General features: G+C 44.0%; 1 protein-coding gene and 2 long non-coding RNA genes across 22 annotated transcripts in view; 1 reads left to right on the forward strand and 2 right to left on the reverse strand.

Moving 5' to 3' along the window:
* Window positions 1-1,125: 1,125 nt before the first annotated feature.
* LOC113880575 lies at window positions 1,126-19,204 on the reverse strand. Of its 6 annotated transcripts, none has more exons than XR_003507773.1 (6): window positions 17,518-19,204; window positions 10,576-10,686; window positions 6,803-9,363; window positions 5,230-5,425; window positions 4,502-4,589; window positions 1,126-4,388 (listed from the first exon to the last, which is right to left on the reverse strand). It is a non-coding gene; the product is annotated as an uncharacterized LOC113880575 (long non-coding RNA). The 6 variants fall into 6 exon arrangements; XR_003507775.1 differs by lacking the exon at window positions 17,518-19,204 and having other exon boundaries at window positions 6,803-6,993; window positions 9,182-9,363; window positions 10,576-14,171; XR_003507774.1 differs by lacking the exon at window positions 17,518-19,204 and having other exon boundaries at window positions 1,126-2,721; window positions 3,547-4,388; window positions 10,576-14,171.
* On the forward strand, window positions 4,400-9,516 carry LOC113880577. The gene is made up of 2 exons (XR_003507781.1): window positions 4,400-4,629; window positions 5,887-9,516. It is a non-coding gene; the product is annotated as an uncharacterized LOC113880577 (long non-coding RNA).
* Window positions 19,205-19,462: 258 nt separating the features above from the next.
* ERC2 (ELKS/RAB6-interacting/CAST family member 2) overlaps window positions 19,463-26,093 on the reverse strand; it is a 984,881-nt gene continuing 978,250 nt past the window's right edge. For 12 of the 15 annotated variants that reach the window (XM_027522882.1, XM_027522884.1, XM_027522883.1 and 9 more), the window contains one exon: window positions 19,463-22,470. In XM_027522882.1, the coding sequence (XP_027378683.1) occupies window positions 22,330-22,470 (141 nt within the window). In that variant the 3' untranslated portion in view covers window positions 19,463-22,329. The remainder of the gene's footprint in view (window positions 22,471-26,093) is intronic. The other 3 variants (XR_003507771.1, XR_003507770.1, XM_027522892.1) reach the window with 2 other exon arrangements.

Below are 26,093 nucleotides of genomic sequence, written 5' to 3' on the forward strand. Positions count from 1 at the left end.
GAGAGAGGTCCATTCCTTAGCCGCAGCCTGACAGCCGCCTGGCGCTCTGCTCTCCTTCCAAAGCTGCCTACTCGCTGGAAGGTGAACCCCAACTTCAGCTTGGACCCCTTGGCTCGCCTGTCCAAGGCTGCTTGCACTGGGCTGCACCCGGGCTGCCGCCATGCCACGGAATCTCTAGGAGGACCACCTCCCCATTCTTATCCCTGGGGGAGGGTCCCCAAGCCCCCGGGCTGGAAAAGAGGGTAAGTGCACAAGCCCTGCATCGCCCCCAGTGTAGCAGATTTGGGTACTCGGTCGTGATTGAGCATCTGGCTGTGACCCAGTGCATCTAGAAGCGACCCGTGGTCCTGCCGGTTGGATCTTGACTGGTTCCCAACCTCAGGTGTGAAGCCTGCAAAGTTCGGCAAAATCAGGTTCCGCTGCAACTTCCAGGCACTTCCAGACACCTGTGGTTTGGGGGTCCTGCTTGGGTGGGGTTGCCAGATGTGTCGCCTACACCCAGCATGCCAAGGGTGACCCAGGTTAAACCATGTCTCACACTGGAACACAGTTACTCTTCTCAGCTCTCACCACCCCCAACCAAAGGTGGAAGGGACACCCACACCCCACATACACACACACACACACACCACACACACACACAGAGAACATTTCTGCAGTAACTCCAGCATGTACTTGACCTTAAGGCACGTACTTGGGACGGTAGCTGTTCTTTACACCCCCCAACTCCCATCTCTGGCGGACTACCCCAGGGCATCGCCGCAGGTGCTTCCCAAGTCCCTTCCTCACCCTGACTTGTCCTAGCTGACTGCACCCCTCCAAGGCCCTGACCTGCTGGGCGCATCAAAATGGCAGTATGAAACTCGCTTGTTTCACCGAGGGTGCGCGCAGACCTAAGGGCTGTTTACCTTAGATCCCCTTGGGACGCAGCCTATTCACCCGAATCCCCTTTCCGCTAGACCTTATCTAGGCCTTGACCACTTGGGGGGCTATTTTCCAATTTATAATCTAGCCTTAGATCTGCCCATGGGAGGGAGGGTCTAAACAAAGAGGGGTCTCCGCTGGACATGCCACCCCCCCTTCCCGCCCCCCACCCCCCTACCCCCCCACCCCCACCCCGCCCCTGCAGTTCCCTCTCCAGTTCCTTGGCCCAGTGGTTGCAACCTGGCTTATCCGGGCCGTGGGGAGCACACTCTCAACCCAGGCATGTGCCCCAGCGATGCCCCACAGACCCAATTCACCCACGGAGGCTCTGACAAGTGGCCAGAAGTAAGCTGACCAAGAACACAGTTCCCCTGGTGGGGGTCGTCACCCAAGTGCTGGAGGCCAATGTTTACAAGATCCTACTGGCAGAATTTGCCCCCCACATATCATCAGTCCAGAAACACCAGCTTCCTCACCACAAACTTCTTTTTTTTTTTAACTTGTTATATTCTGAATTATCTGAACAACTGCCTGCTTCTCTCCCACTGCCTTTGTTAGTGTGTGTAGACACAGCCCCAGCACTTTTATTTCCTGCTCTGCTGTCTTTTCTGTCCTGGAGAAGACACTAGAGCTGGGTTATGGCTGAGTATAAACTCTGAAGTCTGGAGTTCCAGTCCTAAAATTGCCACTTTCTAACAGTGAAACTTTAGACATGTCATTTAGCCTCTCAGAATCCTCTTAAACACACACCTATGACAACTATAACAAAAATATTGATTTTGTTACAATATAAACAAAAATCAGAGAAATATAATGACCTCGCCACACAACAAAGAGAAACAGAAATATGATGACCTACCTGGTAGGAAAGCAGTAAAAATGAAACAGATGACCTTGAAAATCTGGGGTGCAGCGAGAATGAACAGCAGAGCTCATGGAGAACTTAGCAAGGGTCAGGCAGCACACAGGGCACTCATTACCTGCTCCTCTACAAAAAGCAGCTCTGAAAACGGGTTTTCAAACTCCTGTGGTGGTGAAACTGGACCTCCTGTGACAAGATCATTTAGAGTCTTAATTTATCCCAGTTGAAGTGAATGTTCATACTTTTCACAGAAGAAATACGAATGGTGTTGGGTTACTGGGTACTTCCCCAGACCTCACAGGGGCTATTTGCAAACTAAATTATCATATGCCCCCATTTTATCTTTCAAAAAAAATTCTAAAATTTCCAACAAATCAGTCTGTCCCCAAGGAGTTCAGATAAAAGATTGTGAACTTTATCTGATGACATTAATAATGTCTGCTGAGATTATACCCCAGGAGGATGCAGTAAGCTCGGTAACAGTGTTTTCCACGGCTCTCATTCACTCTACTGCTCAGAACAGTACCTGGTACTTAGTAAGTGCTTGGTAGTGTTTGATGAATGATCTGATGAATGCATGAATGGATGAAGGAATTCTTTCCAGGGAAAAATGTCAAGGGAAACCAACTGTGAAATCCACTGTGAGCCTTCAATCAGGTTCTCCTCTGCAAAGCGGGCCCTGTTGTAAGCAGCAGCCCCACCATGGGTGTTGGGCAGTTTGGCTGGCAGACAGGCAGCCAGCCAGAAGGAGGGAATGGATGCCCCTTCACCTCCCTCTTCAGATATTCTGGTCTCACCTGCCTCCAGTTTGTGCAACTCCATGGTTTCCCTTTTCCAAGTGTGTGTGCATTTGGGTGTGTGCATACAGATTGAGTCATCTGCAGACACACTGGCAAGGCATCGCCATACTCCACTCATTAAAAATGCTTTTGAGCCTGTGGAACAAATAAATCAATATTTTTGGCTGCTCTCCCACCAGGGTTATTTCACAAAACAGAGTGTGAGATAAGGAATTTATGAACGATCGCATCCCCATGCTGGCTTTCTCAGTGGGAGAAAGCAGGGCTGGGCTGTCATTCTGGGAAAATCTACCCTCCTTTTATGCCCAGCAAATAATATTTTATGGCCCTGGGTTTATGGTGGTGTTTTAATGATCCGCTGTAGAAAGCGGTTTTCTCTCCAGTCACTAGAATTTGTCAAGAAGGGCTGGAGGCCATAAAAAAGGGACGGGCCCCAGGGACAAACAGGCTCCATCTTCTGAAATAAACTAATAAAGATTCCCGAGATGTTTACTCCTCCACCTCAGAGTCAAGACCAGCCGGGCAGCCGGCGAGGGGCCCACAGATGGAGCACTAAACAGGACAAAGAGGCCGGAAGGGGCTCAGGGCTGCTCACCACCACATGGCCACAGTCAAAGTAATACCAGCACATTGTGTTACCACTGGCCTGGATGGGAGGGCGTGGGGGGTGCCGGGGAGACACTTTGTGACGCCCGGCAGACTGAGAGTCTCTCTGAGAACCTTGGGCTCTCTATTTGCTGGGCCTGATCACAGTTCTCTAATTTTGAGCCCTAAAGTCACTGGTACTTTCTGTGTGGGTGTCAGGGGTATTTGGGGGTGTTGAATAGATGCTTTTTTTTTTTTTTTAGTTTTACAAGACATTGAGGTCAAACAGACCTGAGTCTGAATCTCAGTTCTGCTTCTTGCTGACCTAGTGACTCTACAGGAGTCACTTCCCCTTCTGAGCCCTGATTTCCTCACCTGTAAATATGGAACATATTAGGAGTGTTCTCACAATTGAGATCATGTCCAAAAGGCCTCTTTCCAGATCTGGCCATGGAGAAGAAGGCTGCAGTGATTTCAACACAAGGAATATGCATCCCTGGGTCTCTGAGTAAAATCCTGGAACAAATGAGTTGCCTGAGGAGGGTATGGATGCAGGTGTGGGAAGAGAAAAGTATGGGATACAATTATATGTGATCCACTGGGTCTGTGCAGTAGAATTCAACATAGATGAGGGTGATAAATGCTGAGATAATAGTGAGTAATGAATAATAGCAATAATTGCAGGTAACATTTATTGACCTCTTATGTACCAGATATCAGCCCCTGTCTGAACTCTAAATTCACTGCTTTGTTTCATCTTTACTATTTCATGAGGGTACATCTTGTTATTATCTGCACAATATGGAGAAAAAGAAAGGTTCAAAGAGGTCACAATTTCTATAAACCCAAGCAGTTCTGGTGTTCAAACCCAAGAGTTTGACCCCTGGTAATCTGACTCTAAATAACAGAGGCTTAACCACCATACTTTACCTATAAATAATGAGAAACCTATTTGTTTTTTTGGTTATCTCCCTGGTTCCCCAAATGTGCCCACACTTTTCGCCTTGGCCAGCTCCACAAAAGGTGTACCTTAGTGGGAAGAGTCTTTCCCTGAAATGTTTTGATTCATTTCACTATGCCCCAAACCTGGAAACCTCTGGAATAAGCCACACTGAGGTCTCCTGCGTTGCAGGCGGATTCTTTACCAGCTGAGCTCAGGTAAGCTCCATAAGCCACACCAGGAAAGCCGGATTCAAGTCCAGTTCACTTTGATGGATCTGTCAAAGATGGGTCCTTATTTCACTCTCTGGCTTGCTAGGAAGCCGTGACTTCCCTGCCTTCATTCCAGCAGCACCATCAACAACCACAGCATCCACATTCAGCAACTCACCGTGAATCCTGACCTTGTCTGGACAGCGTCCTTTGGATTTCCCGCTCTTTGCATAAGGCCTCGGTCTGGTGTTCCTCCCGTGTTAACCCTGAAGCGAGGGATGAGGACATGAGGGCTCACTCTTCTCGGTGAGGCTCAGATCACATCACTCCCCTGCTTGAGGTCCTGCACGGACTTCCCAGTTTACCAGATAAAGTCTAAACATGGTGGCCTGCCTGCCAGCTTCACCGCAATGTGTCCTCCGCACTTTCTGTTCCCTCTGCCTGGAAAGCTGTTCCTCCCACCTGGGTCCCCTCACTGCATTCAGGTCACCACCTCAACATACGCATTAACCTAAGAGAAGCCCTGCTCGCCCGGCCAGTGGTTCTCTGTATGATTTTCTTGTTCTACCCTGGTCTAAAATGATCTTGTTTCATCGGCATGCATGTTTGTTTTCTGCTTCCCCTTGCTAGAATGTAAGCACTAGAAGGGCAGGCGTATCCTCTCTTTTTTCAGACTGTAACCTCCATTGACTGGCTGAGAGAAAATGCTCAGAATGAATGAATGGCCATACTCATAGCTGCATAACTGCTAAGCATCAGTCTGAGCATTGATAATATGACTAAATATTAGGGGTTTAATACTGTATATATACTTAACCTATAAAGGCAAAACTATTCTTTAATGTCTCCCTGTTTCCCCAGATGTGCCCCCCGCTTTCCCTCTGACCTCTCCCATATAAGACTTACCATAACCAGAAAGAGTCTGATAAGAAAAATAGTTTCTTGTGAAGAAAGACAGTATTCTATTACTTCCCCTTTTGCTATATCATTTCTTTGGAAAGGCGATTTTTTTCCTTAATTGGCATTTTCTTTTAAAAGGCAGCTGGCATGGTGAGTCTTTTTGTCCGTTTGCATTCTCTGTGGGCCACTGCATCTCTTGATTCTGGGTTTAGGAGAATATTGATTAACTATTTGCAGTAGAACCCAAGTCCCTTTATTAGCACAGAAGAAGCTGACTTTCTCTTCAGAGAGATAGGAAAAAATGCTGGAATTTTATTGTTGCCTTATTTATTTATTGGTCACAAATTTCAATATCATGTGCCTAAATCTGTGCATTAGGGTTTAGAAATCTGCTTTGGTTACACTTGTTAAAAATTACTTTTGTTCCCAAACAACCCGTTACCCAGCCCAACTCCTGGGTATGTCAGAGTAGGTTTTCAAATTCTTCAGCTAAGTTCCTTTCTCTGGAAGGGAAATCTAGAAAAGTGCAATTATTTTTCAAAATTTTTGGACTTCAGCAAGCAGTGAAACCAGTTAGTGGAAGAATGCAATCTCATTAGAACGGCTCATGTACAGATTCAGTTCTAAGCAGATTCCAGTACAGCTCAAATCTGTTCTTTCCAGGTAAGAAGCAGTGAACAGTCTTCCTTTCATGACCACCTAGAAAGCCTACCTGGAAGGTAAGTGTTAAGATGGGCTTTGCCTGAAGAAGAACAGTGCACCTGGGCATCTCAAGACTGCTTAAGAATAGGAACATCTCTTCTTGTTATTTTCAGCTATGTGACACTTCATTTTTTAATTTCAAACCAATGATGGAGAACATTTTTTAGTAAGAAGAAACATAATAGCAACATATCTAAATGAAAGGGACAGAATTTTAGCATTTAGTCAATTATTCGGTATACCAACCTATGCAAAAAAATATCTAGGAAGCTGAGGCATATCTTTTATTAATAACTTTTCAAGAATGTTCTGACTCATCATAGCAACTGCACATCTTGCTGAATTTTAACCAGAGTGGCTCTGACAAGATTTTCTTTCTTCTGTGCAAATATCCTTGACCTCCTTAAAAGGGACCACAAATAATTCCAAGTAGCAGAATGAAATCCCAAGTCCCTTTAATTTTGTATACATTGCCACTATAATCATCAGTGCTCAATAAAGTGACACTGTTATGACTTCTCAAATCTGTCTCAGTAGATCAGTGAATTTTGGAGAAAAGCTTCTTTTCTCCACTTAGTTTAATCTGTAATTCAGTGTTCTGTAAGTGTCCGTTAAGGTCAAGTGACAATTCATTGACTTTGAAACCATGAGAAACACTCGTAGGGCCAAAGATCCTGGTGTCTCCAAATGTATTTAAAGTAAGTGGTTTTGACTTAGGCAAAGATTTCTACTTAACCCAGAAGAAAAGCAGTCACTCCTTGGAAATACCACAGAATTCAGGAAAGTGAAATGAATAATGGCAAAGGATTAGATTTACCTATTCCAGCCTGTCCATATATCTACCGAGTATATACAGGAACATGATGGCTCCACTCACGTGTCATCTGTGGACAGCCCTCCTTTCCTCAACCCAGGAGTATGATCCTCTCCGTCATGCAGACATGTCATAACAGAGATTAGTGGGTATGTAAGCATCATGCCGCCCTCATTCTGCATGCTCAATTCAAGGATGTTTGAAAATATCTCTTTCCATTTGAAGACGGAATTCGATCCATATGGTGGCATCGCCTATTTTAAAATTCAACAACAGAAAATAAAAACAAGTCTTAAATTTAGATCATCCATTTGTTGGGACTGAATTTGAGCTACAGAAAACAAGTCAAATATCAGCTTAATATATACGGGAAGTAGTAGCCAAAACCATGACTGATAAACTCTTCTTTCAGTCATTCATTTCTTACTCATTCAGCTAATACTTATGGCTCATCTACTGTGGATCATCAACTATTCCTTTAACAAGCATTATAGTGCATCATTCATCATAGCAGAAGTGTATGTTCTGGGTCATGTTATCATGTTGGTTTGTTCATTTTAGTGAGTAGGTAGTTATTGACCACTTACATTAATCACTAGAACTGAACAGGCTCTAGAATAAGAGGGAGGCCCCCTAAATGTGTCTGTAAACATATCTGTTGTTACTGCTGCTGAGTGAGGGCATTGGGCCTCTGGCCTCTTAAGAGCCAAAGTTCAACACTGGGGATCTTTCCTCTTCCTGACTGGCTACTCTACAAGTTCCAGGGGAGGTCCAGCAAGAAGGACGGGTTTACTTGACCTAATGGGTCGCCATCAGAAAACAGGCCTTCCTATGGCCATGTGATTGCCAGGGCTCCCAAGCACTGTGGACTTACCAGAGGCTGTGAGCACAAACACACGCTGGTCTCTGCACCTGAGATTGGCAGTTGGGAGAACTTGTAAACTGTCTCTCTTCTCCAGTCTTGACTACCTAGCTCCTGGGAAACAGAATCCCCCACAGTTCTGTCTTAAAACACTCACTCTTGTCTGTGCTAAGCATTTTACGGACATGATATCAAGCCTGAGCTGAAGGCTGTTATTATCCTATGTCACAGAAGGGAAGCTTGAGCTTGGAGCAGTGAAGCAACTGGCCCCAGGACACAGCTGGGTAAAGATGAGTCCCAAAGATCAAGAACCCTGATTGGCTATAAATATGGTTTCTGGGCAAGGGATTAGGAAGTGTCCCATGACATAAGCAGTGTTGAAAATGAAGGTGATACAGGAGTAAGCAGTGTCCTAAAATGGAAACAAAACGAGACACTGGCCTTCTGACCTTGTTGAAGGCTTTGGATCCAGCCATGCCTGAGGCCCATCTTAACCTCCTCACCTTTCTTTTGTGAAATCGGTTTGAGTTGGGTTTTGGCACTTGCAGTTCAAAGAACTCTGACAATACAACAGTGTTTGGTCATTTTAGGGAAATTAATTTTTAAGTTAGAAAGGCAAAGCCAGGTTTAGGGTTAAAGGATACCTGTTAGCTACTGGGGTTTGGACCAGCCCCCTCAAAAGTAAAGATTTGATGTGAGACTGTCCTCAGGTTCTCCTGAGACAGAACATCTTGACATCCTGTCAGACCAGGAAGAAACCATGGGGGTGGGCGGGTGAGTACCAGTGCAGGAATCCTGTGGGGTGGGAGGCGAATGTGCATGTGAGTCAGGCGAGGGCCCTGGGAATGCTCGGAGAATACACGGGGGCCTGGGTCAGGGAGACTATGTGAGGGCGTTCTCTTGGAGGCCAAACACTCAGGGCTGAGGGACAGGTGGTGCAGCCTGCGACCTATGCCAGCGTCTCCCAGGACACCTGCCTCTGACATATGCGGGACTCTCTGTGAGGAAGTCAACAACTGTCTTTTAAAAGTAGACCCCCAATTTCTGGGGTCTCACTGATGCTATTTCATTTGGAAACATACATGGTTTAAATAAACTCATCATTTGAGCATTAAAATCCACTCAGGGGAGAGAAGGAAGGAACTTAGATTCCTTCTGCCCATTAGGAATAAAATGTGAAATAACTCATTTCCCCAGGTGGATTTGTTGATTTGCTCTACAGAGAATACTTCTTGTACGCCTCCTGCATGCCTGGCACTTTCCTACAGGCAGGGTTACAGAGCTGGGCAAAAACGAGATCAAGTTCTTGCCTTTATGGTGCTTATATATCTTCCCTGCCTAAGAGATCTTCCTATTACATGGTAGTGAATACATTCTTTCTTCCATTCATGTAATGGTTTTCTATTTATACTAACTTGTATAAATACACATATTATATATGACAAAGTGAAAGCTCAGTGAGCAGGATGTTCCAGGAAAAAGCTATTCTTTGATGATAAATTAATTGTTTAGCAAACCGAGAATGTACGAATTAACATGCTCAACTCCTGCTATAACTCTAAACCTCCTCTTTTTGTTACCTTTGTTGAAAAAAGGAAAATCTTCTTCCTCAATAAATACAGTCCGGTAAACCCGGATGACACGGTCTTCAAAGACTCAGGCATGATGGCCCGCGGGTGAGGGCACACGGCTCAGTGCAGTGGTCATGGACCATATGTGGCCGCCGAGCACTTGCAATACGGCTGCTCCAAATTAAGATGGGCTGCAAGTGCAAAATATAAACTGAATGTCACAGCCTCGGTATGAAAAAAGCAAAAGATTACAAAATATCTCATTAAGAACTTCTATACTGACTATGTTGAAATGATAATATTTTGGATAAATTGGATTAAAGAAAATATATTATTGAAATTAATTTCTCCTGCTTCTTTTTAACTTTAAAATAAATATATATAGCTCCTAGCAAATTTAAAATGGTATATATGGCTCACATTATTTTATGTTGGATAGTAATAGGTTAGAATAGGACTCTGGAGTCAGAGTCAAGGATTGACATCTGTCTTCTTTATTTAATAACTGTATGGATGGATAACAGCCTCACTAAAGCTTGGTTTCCCTCTGTGAAAAGGTTACTAAGGCACCTAGCTCACTGGCATTTTCTCATTAAATGAGAAGATATATTTGCAGAGTTTAGCACGATGCTTGGCATGTAGTTCCTTCTTAGTGGATGTCAGCTGCTCAGAGCAGTTGTTGTTGTTGTTCAGTCACTCAGTCGTGTCCGACTCTTTGCCACCCCATGGACTGCAGCACTCCAGGCCTGCCTGTCCCTCACCACCTCCTAGAGCCTGCTCTAACTCATGTCCATTGAGGCCTGATGGCATCCAACCATCTTGTCCTCTGTCGTCCCCTTCTCCTCCTGCCTTCAATCTTTCCTAGCATCAGGGTCTTTTTTAATGAGTCAGTTCTTCATATCAGGTGGCCAAAGTATTGGAGTTTCAGCTTGAACATCAGTCCTTCCAATGAATATTGAAGATTGATTTCCTTTAGGATTGACTGGTTTGATCTCCTTGCAGTCCAAGAGACTCTCAAGAGTCTTCTCCAACATCACAGTTCAAAAGCATCAATTCTTTGGCGCTCAGCTTTCTTCACAGTCCAACTCTCACGTCCATACATGACCACTGGAAAAACCATAGCTTTGACTATACAGACATTTGTTGGCAAAGTAACATCTCTGCCTTTCAATATGCTCTCTAGGTTTGTCATAGCTTTTCTTCCAAGGAACAAGCATCTTTTAATTTCATGGCTGTAGTCACCATCTGCTCAGAGCAGTGCTCTATGGTTATTGCCTCTAGAAATTCAGGGGATTGAACTAGATTAGTACTGACAAAAAATTACACTCTAGGAATTTGTATAAACTCCTGATGCTGAGTTGTTTGCTTTTAATTTCCCATTTTTCTAAATCTAGAGTACTTACAAAATGCGGTTATTGTGAATCAGGACAAGCCAGGTTCCAGTTAAGCACAAGCTCCAATGAGTTAGGATTTGCTCAGTTGGAGACTTGTACTCATTATAAGTCTTCATGGCCCTGGAGAATATATACGTGCAGTTATGGTCATACATACACACTGTTAATGCAGGTCATAGTCTCTGCGAGCTTACCATGTGCTGCACACTGGGGCAAACATTCTACCTCAAGGTTGTGCTTCCAACACAAAGCACAGGGAGGCTGAGAGATCTGCTTCAGGCCACCCAGCCAGGAAGTGGCAGAGACAGATAGAACTCAACCCACCTGTTTGACCCCAGAAGTCAATCTAAGTATTACTGATGCAGAAATAGTCCTGGTAATTCCTTATGGCCATAAAATCATGGTGCTTTCCTCAGAGCTCCACAGACTATTTAGCTAGAGGAGAAAGCTTGGATTACCACAGGAGTTCCAGATTGTTGTGTTGACAAAAGAGTCAGAGATTTCACAGTAAGGAAAGTTCTGCTAAGGTGTCTGTCCTCTAGTTATAAGGAAGCAGAGAACATCCGTCTGTAATAAAGGCCCCATTAAGTGCAGCCCTTCCCACCTGACTCAAAAATATTACCAGGCGACAATGGAAAAGTGGTAGAACTTTCTCTCTTGAGAGTTTTCCAGGACCTTACAAACATGACCCCGTTAAGCCACTGAATACCCGGATGAGATAGGTGGTTGGATGTTGTTATTCTTCTCACTTTCAAGATAGAAAACCTGAAGCTAAGAGAGATTAAGCAATTAGGCCAAGGTCAAATGAGCCAGAGACAGACCTGGACATGAAATGATTATCTTCTGAAAATCCAAACACATGCACAGAATGACTGGCTAGTTACCACTGTGTGTTAATATACAGTTTGATGCCCTCAGCACAAAAACGACTGGCTTTTAAAGATTTCTGCAGTTGTGTTTCCCCGAACTTGTATGGACTGTTTTAATACCAATGTCCAAACTAACATCAGATTTTCCCAAAATTTGGCTGAAGAAAAATACAGCTCCCTGCTCCAAAGGTAGTACCTGTTTTGCCTAGCCCAGTTACGTCTCATCGTACCTACAACTGCTGTTTTGCGAGGCTAAGGGGAGAATTGTCCTACAAAGCTATTCTGCTTGTGTTTTCTTTCCTTCAGAGATAAACTGTAGCATGTAAAGGGGTTTGAATGGGGGAGCATCTTGCAATTTGCTCTTCTGTTGAGACTGAGAAAAGAGGAGCATAAACTATCTCAGAGATTTACAAAATCTGGAATCCAACCTGCCCTTATTATCATTCTTCAGTCAGATACCCTCTATTCTTTTCAGCTGAATACCTCTAATAGTGGGTGACAGACCGTGACAGTATATGAACCAAAGTCAGAGGTTAGGGAAAGAGAACACTTCCAGGTGAGCCAGGAGGATTCCATGCTCTTGTGAACAACTGCAAGGATGCATATGCACAGAAAACTGGTCTCTGGAGAAAGTGCTGCTAACGGTCTCTCTTGTCCAGTTGTGCAAACAGCCTTGCCCCTCCAAATACCTGGAGCAAATTTTTATTTCTTACTGCCTCCTTGAATCTTAGGTAATTTAAAATCAACTACCCTGTTATCAGTTTTGACCACTGTCATCAGAAAGAAAACAGGGCCATTTCATTAGCTGGGTAGCAGCTGAGTATACGCCTAAAAATGGCCACATGCCATGCTCTGAGCTTGTTCTTTAAGAATTCACTGTGATCACCTTGGATTTGTTGAAATTCAGTTTCTTTGACTATAACCAAACAAAACTCTTGGAGAAATTTTTCTCCCATGACTTTTATAATTTCTGGAAGTCCAGGAGATTTGGAACTGGTCATCCTAAGAAATTTTAATTCTCTCCTATCACTGCTCAATCTGCTCAACTCCACCCACCACCCCCCCAACCCCGCCCCCCGCCCAGGCCCCTGGTCCTGTGCTGATGTGGACAGCTCCTTCTGGACACACAAACTTGATCTAAACAAACTTACTATAGGAATGATAGCCTGCTGATACATAAAGATTGCACGGGAGGCGGGGTGGGTTGGGGGGCTTAAAGTTTATCCATTTTCTTCTTTCTTAAGAAATGAAACACTTTGGGGGAATCCAAAGGCAAGACATTTTCCCCTGAAAACCACTGTAACCTCTTTTCTCATACACTGAAAACATGATGCTCAAAAATCAAAGAATCTTCAACTAGAGTTTTGCATCTAACTCCAACATCTTGCAAAGGACTGTCTTGAGCGTTTTCCATTGGAGTTATGGTGTCTGCATATTTCTAAAAGTCCTTGAATTGTTGCTGTCTTGGGATATTTCCATGCAACCTATTAAGCTACCTTGTTTGAAAGATACTGAACAGCCTCGCATCATTTCCAAACAACCATGCTAAACAAAGAAAGGCAACTGCATTACTAACGGAACACGGAAGACCAAGGCCATGGGTTGTGGCTGGGGCAAAGGTACTGATTCCTAACCAACCCATGACTTATCTTAAAGCCTGAATTCTGCCAGATGTGTGCAGCATCTGGGAAGGAAAAAGAGAAAAGGCCCTGCCAGTGCAGAGGCTTCAGCGGTGTTCTGCCACACCCGTCTTAGCCCCTTTTCTGTTTTCTAACCAGGCACCCATTTCTTATCATACAGGTTGGGCAGCTCTTTCTTGCATTTTAAGACCCTGATGTTTTATTGTCCAAACCCCTTGATTTTGACTTGAGTTCATGTGTTTTCTGGAAACACAAGTGGTAATTACCCAGGTCTTTCTTTCCCTGCCACTGGCAACAGTCACCAGGGAAATTTACAGCCCCCAATATCCAGATCTGGTAACTGGTTATTAAACATGGTTGATGAAACCACTGACATGGCAAATGTGATCAGAACAAGGACTGGCTTAGCAGCAGTCCTTGTGAGACAATGGTTGGGAGTCCACAGGTGATCAGCAATTTTATTTCATTAAACATTTCTATTATTTAAAAATTACTACAACTAATAGTTATCCTTTCCATTTTTTTTTTTTAATCTTTGAATGGCTGGCATTGTGTTACGTGCCCATTTGATCCTTGGTTAAAAAAAAAGAAAAAAAACCTTCTGGGAATGTACTATAATTTTAGGATTAGAAGACAGACACAGAGAGGCTGAGCAACCAGTCCAGGGTCACTTTCTGGGCTCTGATGGAGTCAGGATTATAGCCTGTCCAGAGTCTGAAAAGTCAAATACCTTCAGGGGGTCAGGGAGGGGTGAAGTTAGCCAGGTGTAGCTTTAGAGACAGAAACGAGGGCTGTGGAGAACCGGCAAGTACATCTAACATTTCTCCAAGTTCCCAGACGCCCAGCCTATCACTGTTGCCCTGGAGCGATGGGAGGAACCCTGAGACACAGTGCTGGTCAGACAAGAAATATCCAAAGTCTAAATTCATTCCACAGGCCCTAGTTTTCCAGCCTCTGCAATCTGAAACTGGATTCATACATAATGCCATTAAACCTGTATAGGATAAATTTTTTCAATGAGATATACAGACAGAGGACTTCCCTGGTGACTTAGTGGTAAAGAATTCATCTGCCAATGCTGGAGACAAGAGTTTGATCCCTGGGTCAGGAAGATCCCCTGGAGAAGGAAATGGCAACCCGCTCCAGTATTCTTGCCTGGGAAATCCCATGGACTGAGGAGCCTGGCGGGCTACCATCTGTGGAGTCGCAAAGAGTTGGACACGACTGAGCGACAACAACATAGAGACAGAAGAGTACAGAAATTATGTCACTTGATGAATTTTCATAAACGGGACATAACCATGTAACCAACTTCCAGGTCAAGAATCAGAGTATGGCCAGCATCCCACGAACCTTCTCTTGTGCCCTTACTGCACAAACCCTCCAAAGGTTAAACATCATCCTGGTTTCTAACCCCACAGATGAAATTCGTGTGTTTCTGAGCCTTGTGTAAATGGAATTGCAGAGTGTATTCTCTTGTGTTCATCTGCTTTCACCTAATGCTGTGGGAGAGTCTTCTGTGTTATGGCAAATAGCAGTAATTCTTTCTCAACAGCTTTTATCCTAAAATCTATCACTTGATATATTCGCCTGAATACTGTATAGATGAGCCACCAAGGAGGAAGACTACCTTCTGTGCAAACTGGTTCTCAGAACTGAAACAAGTCATCCGAGGACTTTGTTAGAATTGTGGACAGAGTTCTGTTGCTAAAATATTTTTTCTAAACATTTTCTCATTTACTGTCATATTTTATCTTCTCATATACTATATTAAGTAGTTAAGAGAGACGTTATTTCTGCCGGTTAGATTCAGAAATGGAGAGTACATGCAGTTATACAATGGCAGGCTACCATTGAGCAGCCATAACAAAATGGTTATAAAATAAGAGATTTGACTTATGTCTTGATTTCCAGTCTAATGCTGTTTCTACCAGAACAGATATCCTGTCGCTCCCTTCTGGGTCAAGGCTCTAGTCAAGGGTAAAATAAACCAGCCTCGAAGCTTTACTGTCACTACGTCACATGGCTGTGCCTTTGCTGTTTGCCTCCTCAGCATCGTTTTCCTTTCTTGTTTGGGCGTCCATCCCTTCCCCTTTCTCAGTCCACAAGATTGAGGTGGGCTCCACACCTAGCAGGGAAGAGTACATGACTCCTCCCTTAGGGAGAGGGATGTAGGGTCTAGGGTCTCACCTGAAACCTTGAGGCTGCTCAAGAATGGAATACCAGGAAGGGAGCAAAACCAAGAAAAGGACATTAAGAAGTCATGTGAGCCGCCGGAAGAAGCCACTCCTGAAACTTACTACGTGTGAACTGTTCACTGCATGAAGCCATGTATGTGTATGTGTCTGCATATATTTATTTTTGTTCAAGTTGTCTTGTGTTCTGTTTTTGTTCTTCAAAGACTTTTGAAGGAATTCTTTCAAAATTCCTTCAAATGAGGGGGATGGGTACTTGCAAAAGAATAAAACAATCCAACAGTTAAATTTATTCAAATAAGCACTCATGTTTCACTTCTCAAACAGCCATAACACCCTTATCCAGTGAGTTATGCAGACATGGAGGCTCTGTCTTGAATTTATGTGAAGTTTCTTTTCTGAGTCCTTTCTAAGCGAAGCCAGAGTACTGGCACAGTCAGCATCTGTTTTTAACCTACAGAAATGCTGGCTTTGCCCTGCACCAGGGAAATGGTCTGTTCCACCCACAAGGCTCACTCCTGCCATCGATGCTGAAGTAACTCAACAGGGGGATGCAAGGCTAGAGGGGACAAAGGCATCTCTAATAGAAGAGAAAACTGACTGGTCCAAAAACAGACCAAGTCAATGGACTGGCGATTTAGACAATTTTGATCCAAAAGACTTGAAGAGTAATTTTCTTCTCTAGCCAGTGTGTTCTCTACACTTCCAGCAGAAAGTTCTATCTGAGAGATTTGATCCTTTATCTCTGCACTGCAACAATCTATCATAAAGTGGAAGGAGTAACTACAGTGGAGCAGCCCTAGAAACACTACCTCAGGCAGGTGATCCATCAAGGTCAGCAGCAAACAGCCAAAAACCATGGTTGATACTATGTACCCTTGATATGTAATGAAAGTGCCATTTTATCTCTGTGGTCTTCTGCCCATAACCCATATACCTCGTTTAACCATGAGAAGAAGATCACATACATCCCAGGAGAGGGGCAACCTACAATGTACTGACCCATACTCTTCAAAACTGTCAAGATCACCAAAAACAAAGAGTGTAACTCATGGGGATGTGACAACTAAATGCAGTGTAGACTCTGGAGGAGTTTCTGGAACAGAGAAGGGACCTTAGGTTAAAACTACAGAAGTCTACGTGGAGAATAGGCTTCCGTTAATACCAGTGTATTTGTGCCTGTTCCTTGGTGACAGTATACCACGTGGATGCAAGGTGACATGTAAGATAACGGAGGAAACTGTATCTGTGTGGGAAGGAAGTTTATATGGGAACTCGCTGGACTATCTGCTCACTTTGTCTGTAAATCTAAGAAGGTTCTAAAAATAAAGCCTATTAAAAATAAAGTTTATCTAAAAACTCATCTCTGCATTTTTGTTGCTGCAAGAGGGTTTCCTAAAATTCGGAGATCAAAGTGAGCCCTTGAAATGATGACAGGGCGGTCCACAGGCACAGTCTGAAACACCCTTCCGCCACAGTTACATATCCCTTCCCTGACCATCTTCAGCCCTTCCCATTCAGTAACAGAGAAACACTCTGTGTTCAGCCCATCTCTAACCTTTGCCAGTTTCCCTTTTCACCAAAGAAAAGGAAAGCTTCAGCCTCAGAACTTTGTCTTCGTTCTTTTTATTTACTTTTTTGCCCTTAGAGTTGGTGATGGCTATGTATGGAAAATAACCCTACTTTCTCATTTATGATGAAGGCTTTTTTTCCCTTAAAGTAAATTTATGTAAATAAAACAGTAAGCCTTTTTAATTGTATAAGGTACTTAACTCAAGCTACATATTGTCTTCTGACATCGTAAGAATCAGGCAAGCAGGAGGTCAATTACTGGAGTTGAGAACCAGTGGCCACCATACTTAGATCTACACCCTTTATCCTGGCGCTGAGGTCCTCGCCTGCCTGGGGACTCCTGTCCAGTAGCCCGTCACAGGACGCTCTCCCTTGCACACCCAAGGAGGTCAGGAGCCGACGCCCGGACACTGAGGTCTCAGGACACACAGGAGAGGCCCAGGACTAGCAGGTTAAAATCCGACGTGCTAAGCTCATCCCCACTCTCTTCTCACATGTGGCTCGACTTCCCTGGGGCCCCACTGCCATTCTCTTCACGAGGACCAGGGGTGGCACCGATGAAGCAACCAATTCCCTCCGGCCTCTGGGAGCTGGAGACCAACCTTGCGACACGGAAGCCCTGCTGGGTGGATACCGGGAGGATCTGAACCCCAGTCCCATACACCCCTCACTCACCTGACCCGGGGCCCGGAGCAGAGAGCTTCCTGAGCACTGCACGCAAAGCCTGTCTCCACGACCCACGGACCATCCAGGAGACGCCGGGCGAGGTGTGGAAGGTCTCTGGGCCTCCTTCTCCTCGTCTGTATGGTGAGGAGAGTAATAGCACTGGAATATATGAGGATAATACCTACCTCAAGGGATTACTGTCAGGATAAATGAATTCATGGACGCACAGCATTTAGCACAGCACTGGTACCAAGTGAGTGCTCTATAAATATGCACTGTTTCTGGTCATCTCTGTGGGCCTCCATTCCCCTCACTGTGAAACATGGGTCGTGACAGCACCAATCTCATGGAACTTTTGTCAGGAATAAAGGAGTGGGTGCACATGAGTCCTTGGTGACATGGCCTGGCTCCTAGCAAATACACAATCATGTTCAATTATTTTTATCTGTTTACTTATTAGTGTGATTATTATTATGGGTTAGCAACCCCAAGACTTAGAAAGTCTCTCCAATCTTTTTGAAACAGCAGTTCACAGATACAGGGCAGTCAAGGTGGATTTTTAAGATTTTAAAAAAACCAAAAAACCTTTTGCTTATCTACATGCAAAAGGATGGAACTGAAAGATAGATGGAACTGAAGGGTAGGTGGACCTGCAAAGTCTGAGTTGGTACTTTTCTTCCAAACAGACAAGTTTGTGTGTAAAGGAGTAGAGATTACGTCTGATGGCCAGCTGGCCTCATATAATCAGACCTGAAAGCCAGCCGGCTGCTTCAGAGAGCTCTACGAGGTAAGAAATTCTTGTCTAACAAAAGTTCTTTTTCCATAAAAAGGCAACATAAAGAAAAGGACACATGACTTTGCAGGTTACCCCCAAATGTCCCTGACTGTGAGAAAATTGCATACCTGGCAGCTCTGAATCCATGAAATACAGAAAAAATATTCTATTTTGTCTGTGTCTTCTGGGCCGACAGGGAGGAGGCTCTGTCTCATCCTCTCCTCTGCAGAGGGTCTTCAGGGACACAGACTCCTGTCCCAGAAGCTCCAGGGACAGTTGGGGATTGCAGTGAACTTACCACGTATGCCTGGATCAGCTACTTCTGACTGGACCTCAGTTTCTCCATCTGTAAAATGAAGGTATTTGGTCACATGACATAGACTGTCTAGCACTGATAATCAATTACCATTTAATTGCAACAATGGCAAGAGTCAATCATTTGTTTCCTGGAACTCAAATTTAAAAAGAAACCAGGAGCTGGTCCTCCACTGCAATCCACAGGTGAGCTACAAAGGCTGTGGAGCCCTTGTATGGACAGTTCTATTTTTCTGGATGATTCTGTTTGTGTGCCCAAGTGATGGCAGGGCTACCGTTTTCACCTGCTCAGCTTTCTTGTCTCTCTTCTAGACTAGAGCTCTATTTTTTTCCTTTGAAAACTACATCTCCCACATCCAGTGAGGCTGGATGTATGATCCCAAGAGGACTAATAAGAGTCCCTCTAGAGGCCTGATGTGGCTGCTGGGAGAGAGGGCTGTCTCTTCTCAAAAACCCAAGAACACTCAAAGCTATCGGAATCACCTTCACCACCAAGTAGAGAGAACCTGGCAGGACTGAGGTCAACTTCACGGAAAGTGCGGAAGAAACAAGGCAGGAAAGAGGGAAGAAAGGGAAGCAAGAAAAGGTAGGAAGGAGGAAGAGAGGGAGGGATAAAAAGATGGAGGAAAAGGGAGGAACTGAGAGAGAAAGACCAAAAGGGAAGGGAAGGAGAAAGGGAGATGCCACCAATACTTTAAGTTCTTAACACACTATAAGCCCGGAGCTCCAGCTATACACAGAGGGAAATTTACATCTTGGCTCTTCTGGTAAAGTGAGTCCATAGCCTTCCTTTTTCTTTCTCTTGTCTTCGCAGCCATAGATTCTTCAGGTGGGGATCCATGACCCAAACAAGACTAGAAACCATCACAGTTGGAGCATTTATTCGAGATGGAATGAACCCGCTTCAGAAAGAAACAAAGTTTATTTGATGAATATAAATAAGGCGATCAGCACAAAGTACTTCTCATACACATGATAACAAATTTATGAACTGTACATACCTTGTACGTTGTACTTCTACTAGACACGAGGTTACAATGACTGGCTACTACATGCCCACTGGTAGTTTCTGAGGGTTCCTTAGTTTTATTTATTTATTTTTTTCATATCGAAGTCCATAATCACATGGTCAATATCACAACCCACATGCCACTCACTTGGAGAAATATTACAAGAAGCACTATCAAACGAGGGTCTCTGGGAATTAAATACACTGACCCCTGGCAGCATTCAAACGCCACTCAACACAAAAACATCTCAGATAGAGCTTATGTCAACACATTTGAGGTCTCGTCATGAACACTGTTTAAAAAGTAAATGGAAACCCACTTTTAAATGAAAGTTGACACGCTGTTAACGTGCATACTGGATACACCAAAATCATTAAGTACAAAATCGAGACTGTACATTGAAATCAAAAGGGGTATGAAGTATAAGCTTGCTTTTGTACAAAGCAAGAAGACCAACTTTTCCTAAATGTCAGCCTCAACTTTCTCAACTTGATTATGATCAAGGGGGAAACCTGCTAAAGTCTGTGCAAAGGAAGTGTCTTCCCAACAGCACAGTTGTTTGCTGTAAACACAAACGATTTTTAATATGTGAAAAGGGAATTTTTTGGTAGTCCCTCAACATCAGAGAATATTACATGATACATAATGGAAAGATGCTATATTAGACATAATTTAATTTTTAAGGGACTAAATGATAATTGTCCCATAAAAGGAACATCAGTAATACTTTAGGCAAACAAAAGTGGGGCAAAAATGAGCCCTCAAAACAACAGCTGGGACAGAATTGGCACACACTGGGAAATTGCTAACTATTCATGGTCGGCTGCTTTCTCTGCTTCTAGGACACTCACTGCCTAGTGGCTTTCCTACTTCAAGTATTCAGTGGCAGAGTTCAGATCAGGATCTGGCTGCAGGAGGCAGTGAGGCCGCCTGTTTAAGGATGCTCAAACTGTTCACAGCCACGAGTTGGAGAAGCCCTGGGTTTTCAGGGAGACATTTTGTCAAAATGTGCAAAATAACTCTTGCAAAGAACTCTGCTCGTTTCTCCAGTCAAGACCTAGATTGCCTTGATAGTTAAAGGACAAACTTACTAAACATGAATGTATTTGGATTGCTTGTGCAACATGAAAGCTTTACACAATTTGCAATACTTAGGACAAGAACAAAGCCAGAAGCGAGAAACCTGCTTGAATATACTACTCTTAATGCACCAAAGATGAACAGCGCAACCCAGACACAGTTTCGTCTTCTCAGATAGATAAATAAGGTGTCTGACTTTTAAATATCTCTATGGCTCACGAGAGAGGTCCAGAGTTAATTGCACCAACATTCTAAGAAGTAATAATAACAACTAAATTCAATGCAAGACTTCAGGAACATCTGCTTAGAATCCTTTCCAAAGCAGCAAAAAAAGACGACTATATTTATTAAGGCCACTCATGCTTAAATTCACTGTTTGTCCTTTAGAAATGCAGATTTTCATCCCCCACTTGCATACACGTGGAAGGGTTTCTTTCATTGACAAGGAAATGGATCAATACAAGAGTTGCACATGTTTTCCAGACTTGGTCACAAGTTTTATGAAGTTACAACAACTTTATTTCTTTTTTTTTAATCTCAGAGGAAGCAGGAGGAGTTTAATTATCCTCAGGACCATGTCACTGTATGTAAAAGACCTGAAAATGTGGTCTCTCTCCCTGGCATGTGCTTTAAATAATTACTCTGTACCACAAACATGTTGTGTAAAGCTATATACAGATACACAGCTTTTGTGATTATTCCTCATTCATCAATGTTTTCATGTTTGATGCTGAAAATGTTTTGGAATCCATGTTGGAAACTTTTTTTCAAAAAGAAAAATGAGAAATGACCTTTCATTTACAGAAGATCTAAGTGTATACTCGCTGTTTGGACAGCGTTTGGATTTTGAGCATGAATGAGTCCCAGCTTCTTCGTGGAGACCCGCATGTACGGGAATGGCGAGATTCTGAGGCTCGGCTGTGGCCCCACTGTGGGGAACGTGTGCCACACGTGGGATAGAAATATGCAGGTGCCTCAGGCTCCAGCCACTCCCTAGCACAAACACAGGGTCAAGAGAACTATGAATGATCGATTCAGATGTGCCATGCATTGTCAGAGACACACACCATGTTCTCATAAGGCGATTTCTTGGCAAGTATTAGTGGTTTAAAGAATTGATTTCATTTCCAACCTGGCCCAGAGGTAACGACTGGTTCCACCATCGAAATGTGGTTCTTCAAACCGCAGATTAAAGAAATAGAGGAGGGTAAAGGCTCACCAGTTTTGGTGCTTTGGTTTCTCTGTCAAACACTCCATGCATCTCGGTATACAAACACTACCAGCACCACTCACTCACTCACAGAATTCACACTTTTTGATAATCTAATGCATTAGAGATGACCACTTAGACTGAACCAGCAGAGAGACGGGAGATGAAGCTAGTTGTCCAACAGAAGCTGAATCCACAGTTACAATCCCATGGAGTTCAGATTCATCCAGTGAAGTTTAAGTAACAGAAGTAAAATGCTATCAAATAATGACATTCAGAAGAGATGAACACATTTTAAATGCCCGAATCCCGACCGAAAAATGGAGGACCTGCCATTGTCTCCTCCTCCACGTTCTCCTCTCCAGCATGTCTGAATCCATGGGAAAGGACATGAGATGATGAAGGAAACACTGAGTCGAACAGAACCGTGCTCAGTAATGAAAGTGAAAGCTCCTCTTCAGTCTCCGTGCGCGTTCCCGGTGGTGGTGAACACTGATGTGAGCTGCACTGCAATAGATTATCAGAATATTGCTGCAGAGCTGCGCTTGCCCTTTAGTCAGCCCTTCTGATAGCTGCAACAAGAAAGCACAGAGGTTAGCAGGGAGAGGAACTGGCAGGAGACTGGAGGTACCACGGGGGAACACTCCCGACCCTGTGCCCACCCACCACCCCTCTCTTTGACCAGGGCTAATGGGGATCAGGGAGGGTGCTGATGCAGAGGAAGAACAGAGTGAGGAGGTGAATAGGAAGTTAAAGTATGTCCTGCAAACACATCTGAAGAAGATGCCTTTTTAAAAATAGTTCACCTAGAGATAGAGATGTCTCTTGATAAGCAAGAAGAAAGGGAACAGAAATAAGCCCAAATGTTACAGAGATTATTTCTATGTGACCAGCTCGTGTGTCAACATTTTTTCCTCTCCATGGTTTTCTACCATGAATATGGTTTTTAAATTATTTTTAAACTTGACTTTTTAGATGTTAGAGAATTAAAGATGGCCGAGACACCAGAAAACTCAGCATTCACTTACAGACCTTCTAAGAGAAACAATTTAAAAGAACAAAGAAAATTTCATTCCAAGGTATATACCTGGAAGAATGAAAAACAGGGACTTACACAGACTGCTTGCACACAAATGCTCATAGATGCCTTACTGACAACCCCACTCCAGTACTCTTGCCTGGAAACTCCCATGGACGGAGGAGCCTGGTGGGCTACAGTCCATGGGGTCACGAAGAGTTGGACACGACCAAGCGACTTCACTTTCACTTTTCACTTTCATGCATTGGAGAAGGAAATGGCAACTCACTCCAGTGTTCTTGCCTGGAGAATCCCAGGGACGGCGGAGCCTAGTGGGCTGCCGTCTATGGGGTCGCACAGAGTCGGACACGACTGAAGCGACTTAGCAGCAGCAGCAGCAGTATATATGCACCACAGAATGTTACTCAGCCCTCAAAACAAATGAAGTTCTGATTCATGCTACCACATGGATGGGCCCTGAAGACATCATGATAAGTGAAATAAACCAGTCACTAAAGGACAAATATTGTACGATTCCACTCACATGGAACATCTAGAATAGACAAATGCAAAGATGCACAAAATAAATAAGAGATTACAGGGGCTGAGGGGAGAGGGGAGTGGAGAGTTATCTTTGAATGGGCACAGAACTTTGGTTTGTGGTAATAAATTCTGGAAATGGATAGTGAGTGGTGTTGGTTGAATTATGCCATGGATGTGTTAAATGCCACTGAACTGTACACTGAAACTGGTTACAGTGGTAATTTTTAGTATGTATCTTACCACAATAAAAGCATAACTTAAAAAAGAATATTGGTATCTCCTTAACCAGAGCAGAGTGAAATGAAGTTGGCTATCATCCCCACCATCCTGTGGCTTGTGTGTATATGTTTAGCTCTAAACATAAGTGCAACAGTCAGCCATGTGCATATTTCAGGCCCTGGGGAAGAGGTATCCGGAAGCACCTCCAATTTTCTCACAGTCCCCATTAAGGGGTGTGGCATACAACTGTTGCCTGTGAAGAAACAGTAGAACGGGTAAGAAGAGAGGACCATCCCACATCGAACCCTCGGATGATGACTCTCTTCCCTACTGATGCTGGATGTTGCGCGCCTGCATGGTTATCATTCACATATTGCCTTGGAATACTCTGGGAGTTTCCGGGCACGTGGCAATAGTGCAGCTATCTGGGGAATAAGACGGGGAGGGGAAAGATCAAACACAGACACAGACACACACACCCGACTCGCACACGTGTGAGCCAGTTTGTATATACAGACTGAGCTGTCTGATTTGGTGGCTGATACACAGCATTTCTCAAGTCACACTGACTAATGAGCCAACCAAAGATCCCAGCGTCTGCACAGGTAGGCAGTTATTTTGAACCCTCGTTAAGCAGTGCAAATGAAATATGTGGCTTGGATGAACTCGGCTAATTCATACTCTGAGGAGTTTGGTGTAACCCTTCTGGTTAAGAAACTTGAATTGGGGCAAAAAATGACTTTTGCAGAGCCAGAGAGCTAGGGAGTTCCTAGAGCAGATCATATTACTCATTCTGGCACATAAAATCTCAGCGAACTTCGTATGAAAATTCTAAGTCAGAGCACGCTTTCTGCTTCATGAGCTGTGCATAGCTCTAATTCTTTTGTGCATTAAGCATTTCTTAATCGTCCTTTTAAGAGGCTGACCAATATATTAAAAGGCCACATGATTAAAAGGTAAAGAGAAACCCAAAGTAGTACTAAAATGCACCAGTCATATTTTACAGATCGGGGAAATGAGTGAAAAACAATTATGGCGAATGTCCCATGTCCTTGATGTTTTTCCAAGATAAAGTAGCAAAGAACAGTCATTTATTCAGTCGAGACAAAGATTTCCAGCTGGGTAACAGGTCACAAGGCACAATACAGTGCCTCGCGACTCCAACACACTGCTTCAGGGTAAGGTTTATGCTGCGGGAAAGGGAACTCTCAAAGTGTTGCTGCTCCTTCCATCAGACAATCCATTTGCCAGTAGGCCTAAATGGATTTGAGGGAAAAAAGAAATCTCAGATGGCACTGCCAGGAGTTGCAAAGGCAAATGAACCTTCACTGAGGAGCAAAGAAGCATATACTTTTTAAAATTTTTTAAAAAGGAATCCTGGCTTCTACCAAGGAGGCAATGTGGGCAGCCACCCACAGTGAGATCATCTCTGGCCTGACCTCCCTGCCTGGAGAGTCGCAGCGGCCCCAACCGCCACCCCCTCCCCTCCCGCACACACCCAGGGTCCTTCAGCACCCACTCTGCATTCTCACCAGCACAGGCAACAGTGCTATTTCAACAACATCTGCTCCATCTTGCACTCCCAGTTACAGCCTTCATTTACAACCCCATTGCTGTCAGGGTGGAGGATGGACTCCTGGCTTGCTGGCCTCTCTCTCCAGCTCCACACTTCAAGCTCCCCCTAAGCTGAACTGGCTTCTGCAGTCCTAAAGCTTTCTTTCCTCCTCATTGCACAGACTTGTCTTTCTGACATGCATTCACATGAACCCTTGACCTGACTGATTCCTACTTATTCTTCAGTCTCAGTTTAGATTTCACTTCTTCCCTGGAGATCTTCCCTGACCCTCCTGAGGGTGGGATGGTGCACAGTAAGCCTCACACACACCTCACTGCCCCTCTTCTGTGACGTCCCTAGACTTTCACTGTCCAATATGGCAGCCACTGAACACATGTGTCTACTCAGCACTTGAAGCGGGGCTAGGCCAACTTGAGATGTACCGTAAGTGTAAAGTGTGCTCCGGTGATACTTTGGATATATTGGATAAAATTAAATATATTTTTAGAGTTAATTTCATCTGTATCTTATTACTCTTTTCAATGTGGCTACTAGAAAACTCAAAACTACAGATATGGCTTGCGATGTATTTCTACTGAACAACACTGGTCGAGGCTGCAAGCTCTATGAGAGCAGGGTCAGGCCAGTCTTGTTCACGTAGCATCCTCTGTGCCATGTGCATTCAATGAACAAGTTGATTCACTCACTCTTCCCATAGGCATTAGAGGGCACCTGGAACAGGTAGAATCCTAAAGTTCCCCCAAACCCCAAAGATTTCCTGCTGCAATCCCTGGCACTGGGACTATGAATATCTCACACCATGATTACAACTTTATAGATATAATTAAGGTTACTAATCA

Source organism: Bos indicus x Bos taurus, chromosome 22 (assembly GCF_003369695.1).
Source record: "Bos indicus x Bos taurus breed Angus x Brahman F1 hybrid chromosome 22, Bos_hybrid_MaternalHap_v2.0, whole genome shotgun sequence".
Lineage (NCBI taxonomy): Eukaryota > Metazoa > Chordata > Mammalia > Artiodactyla > Bovidae > Bos > Bos indicus x Bos taurus.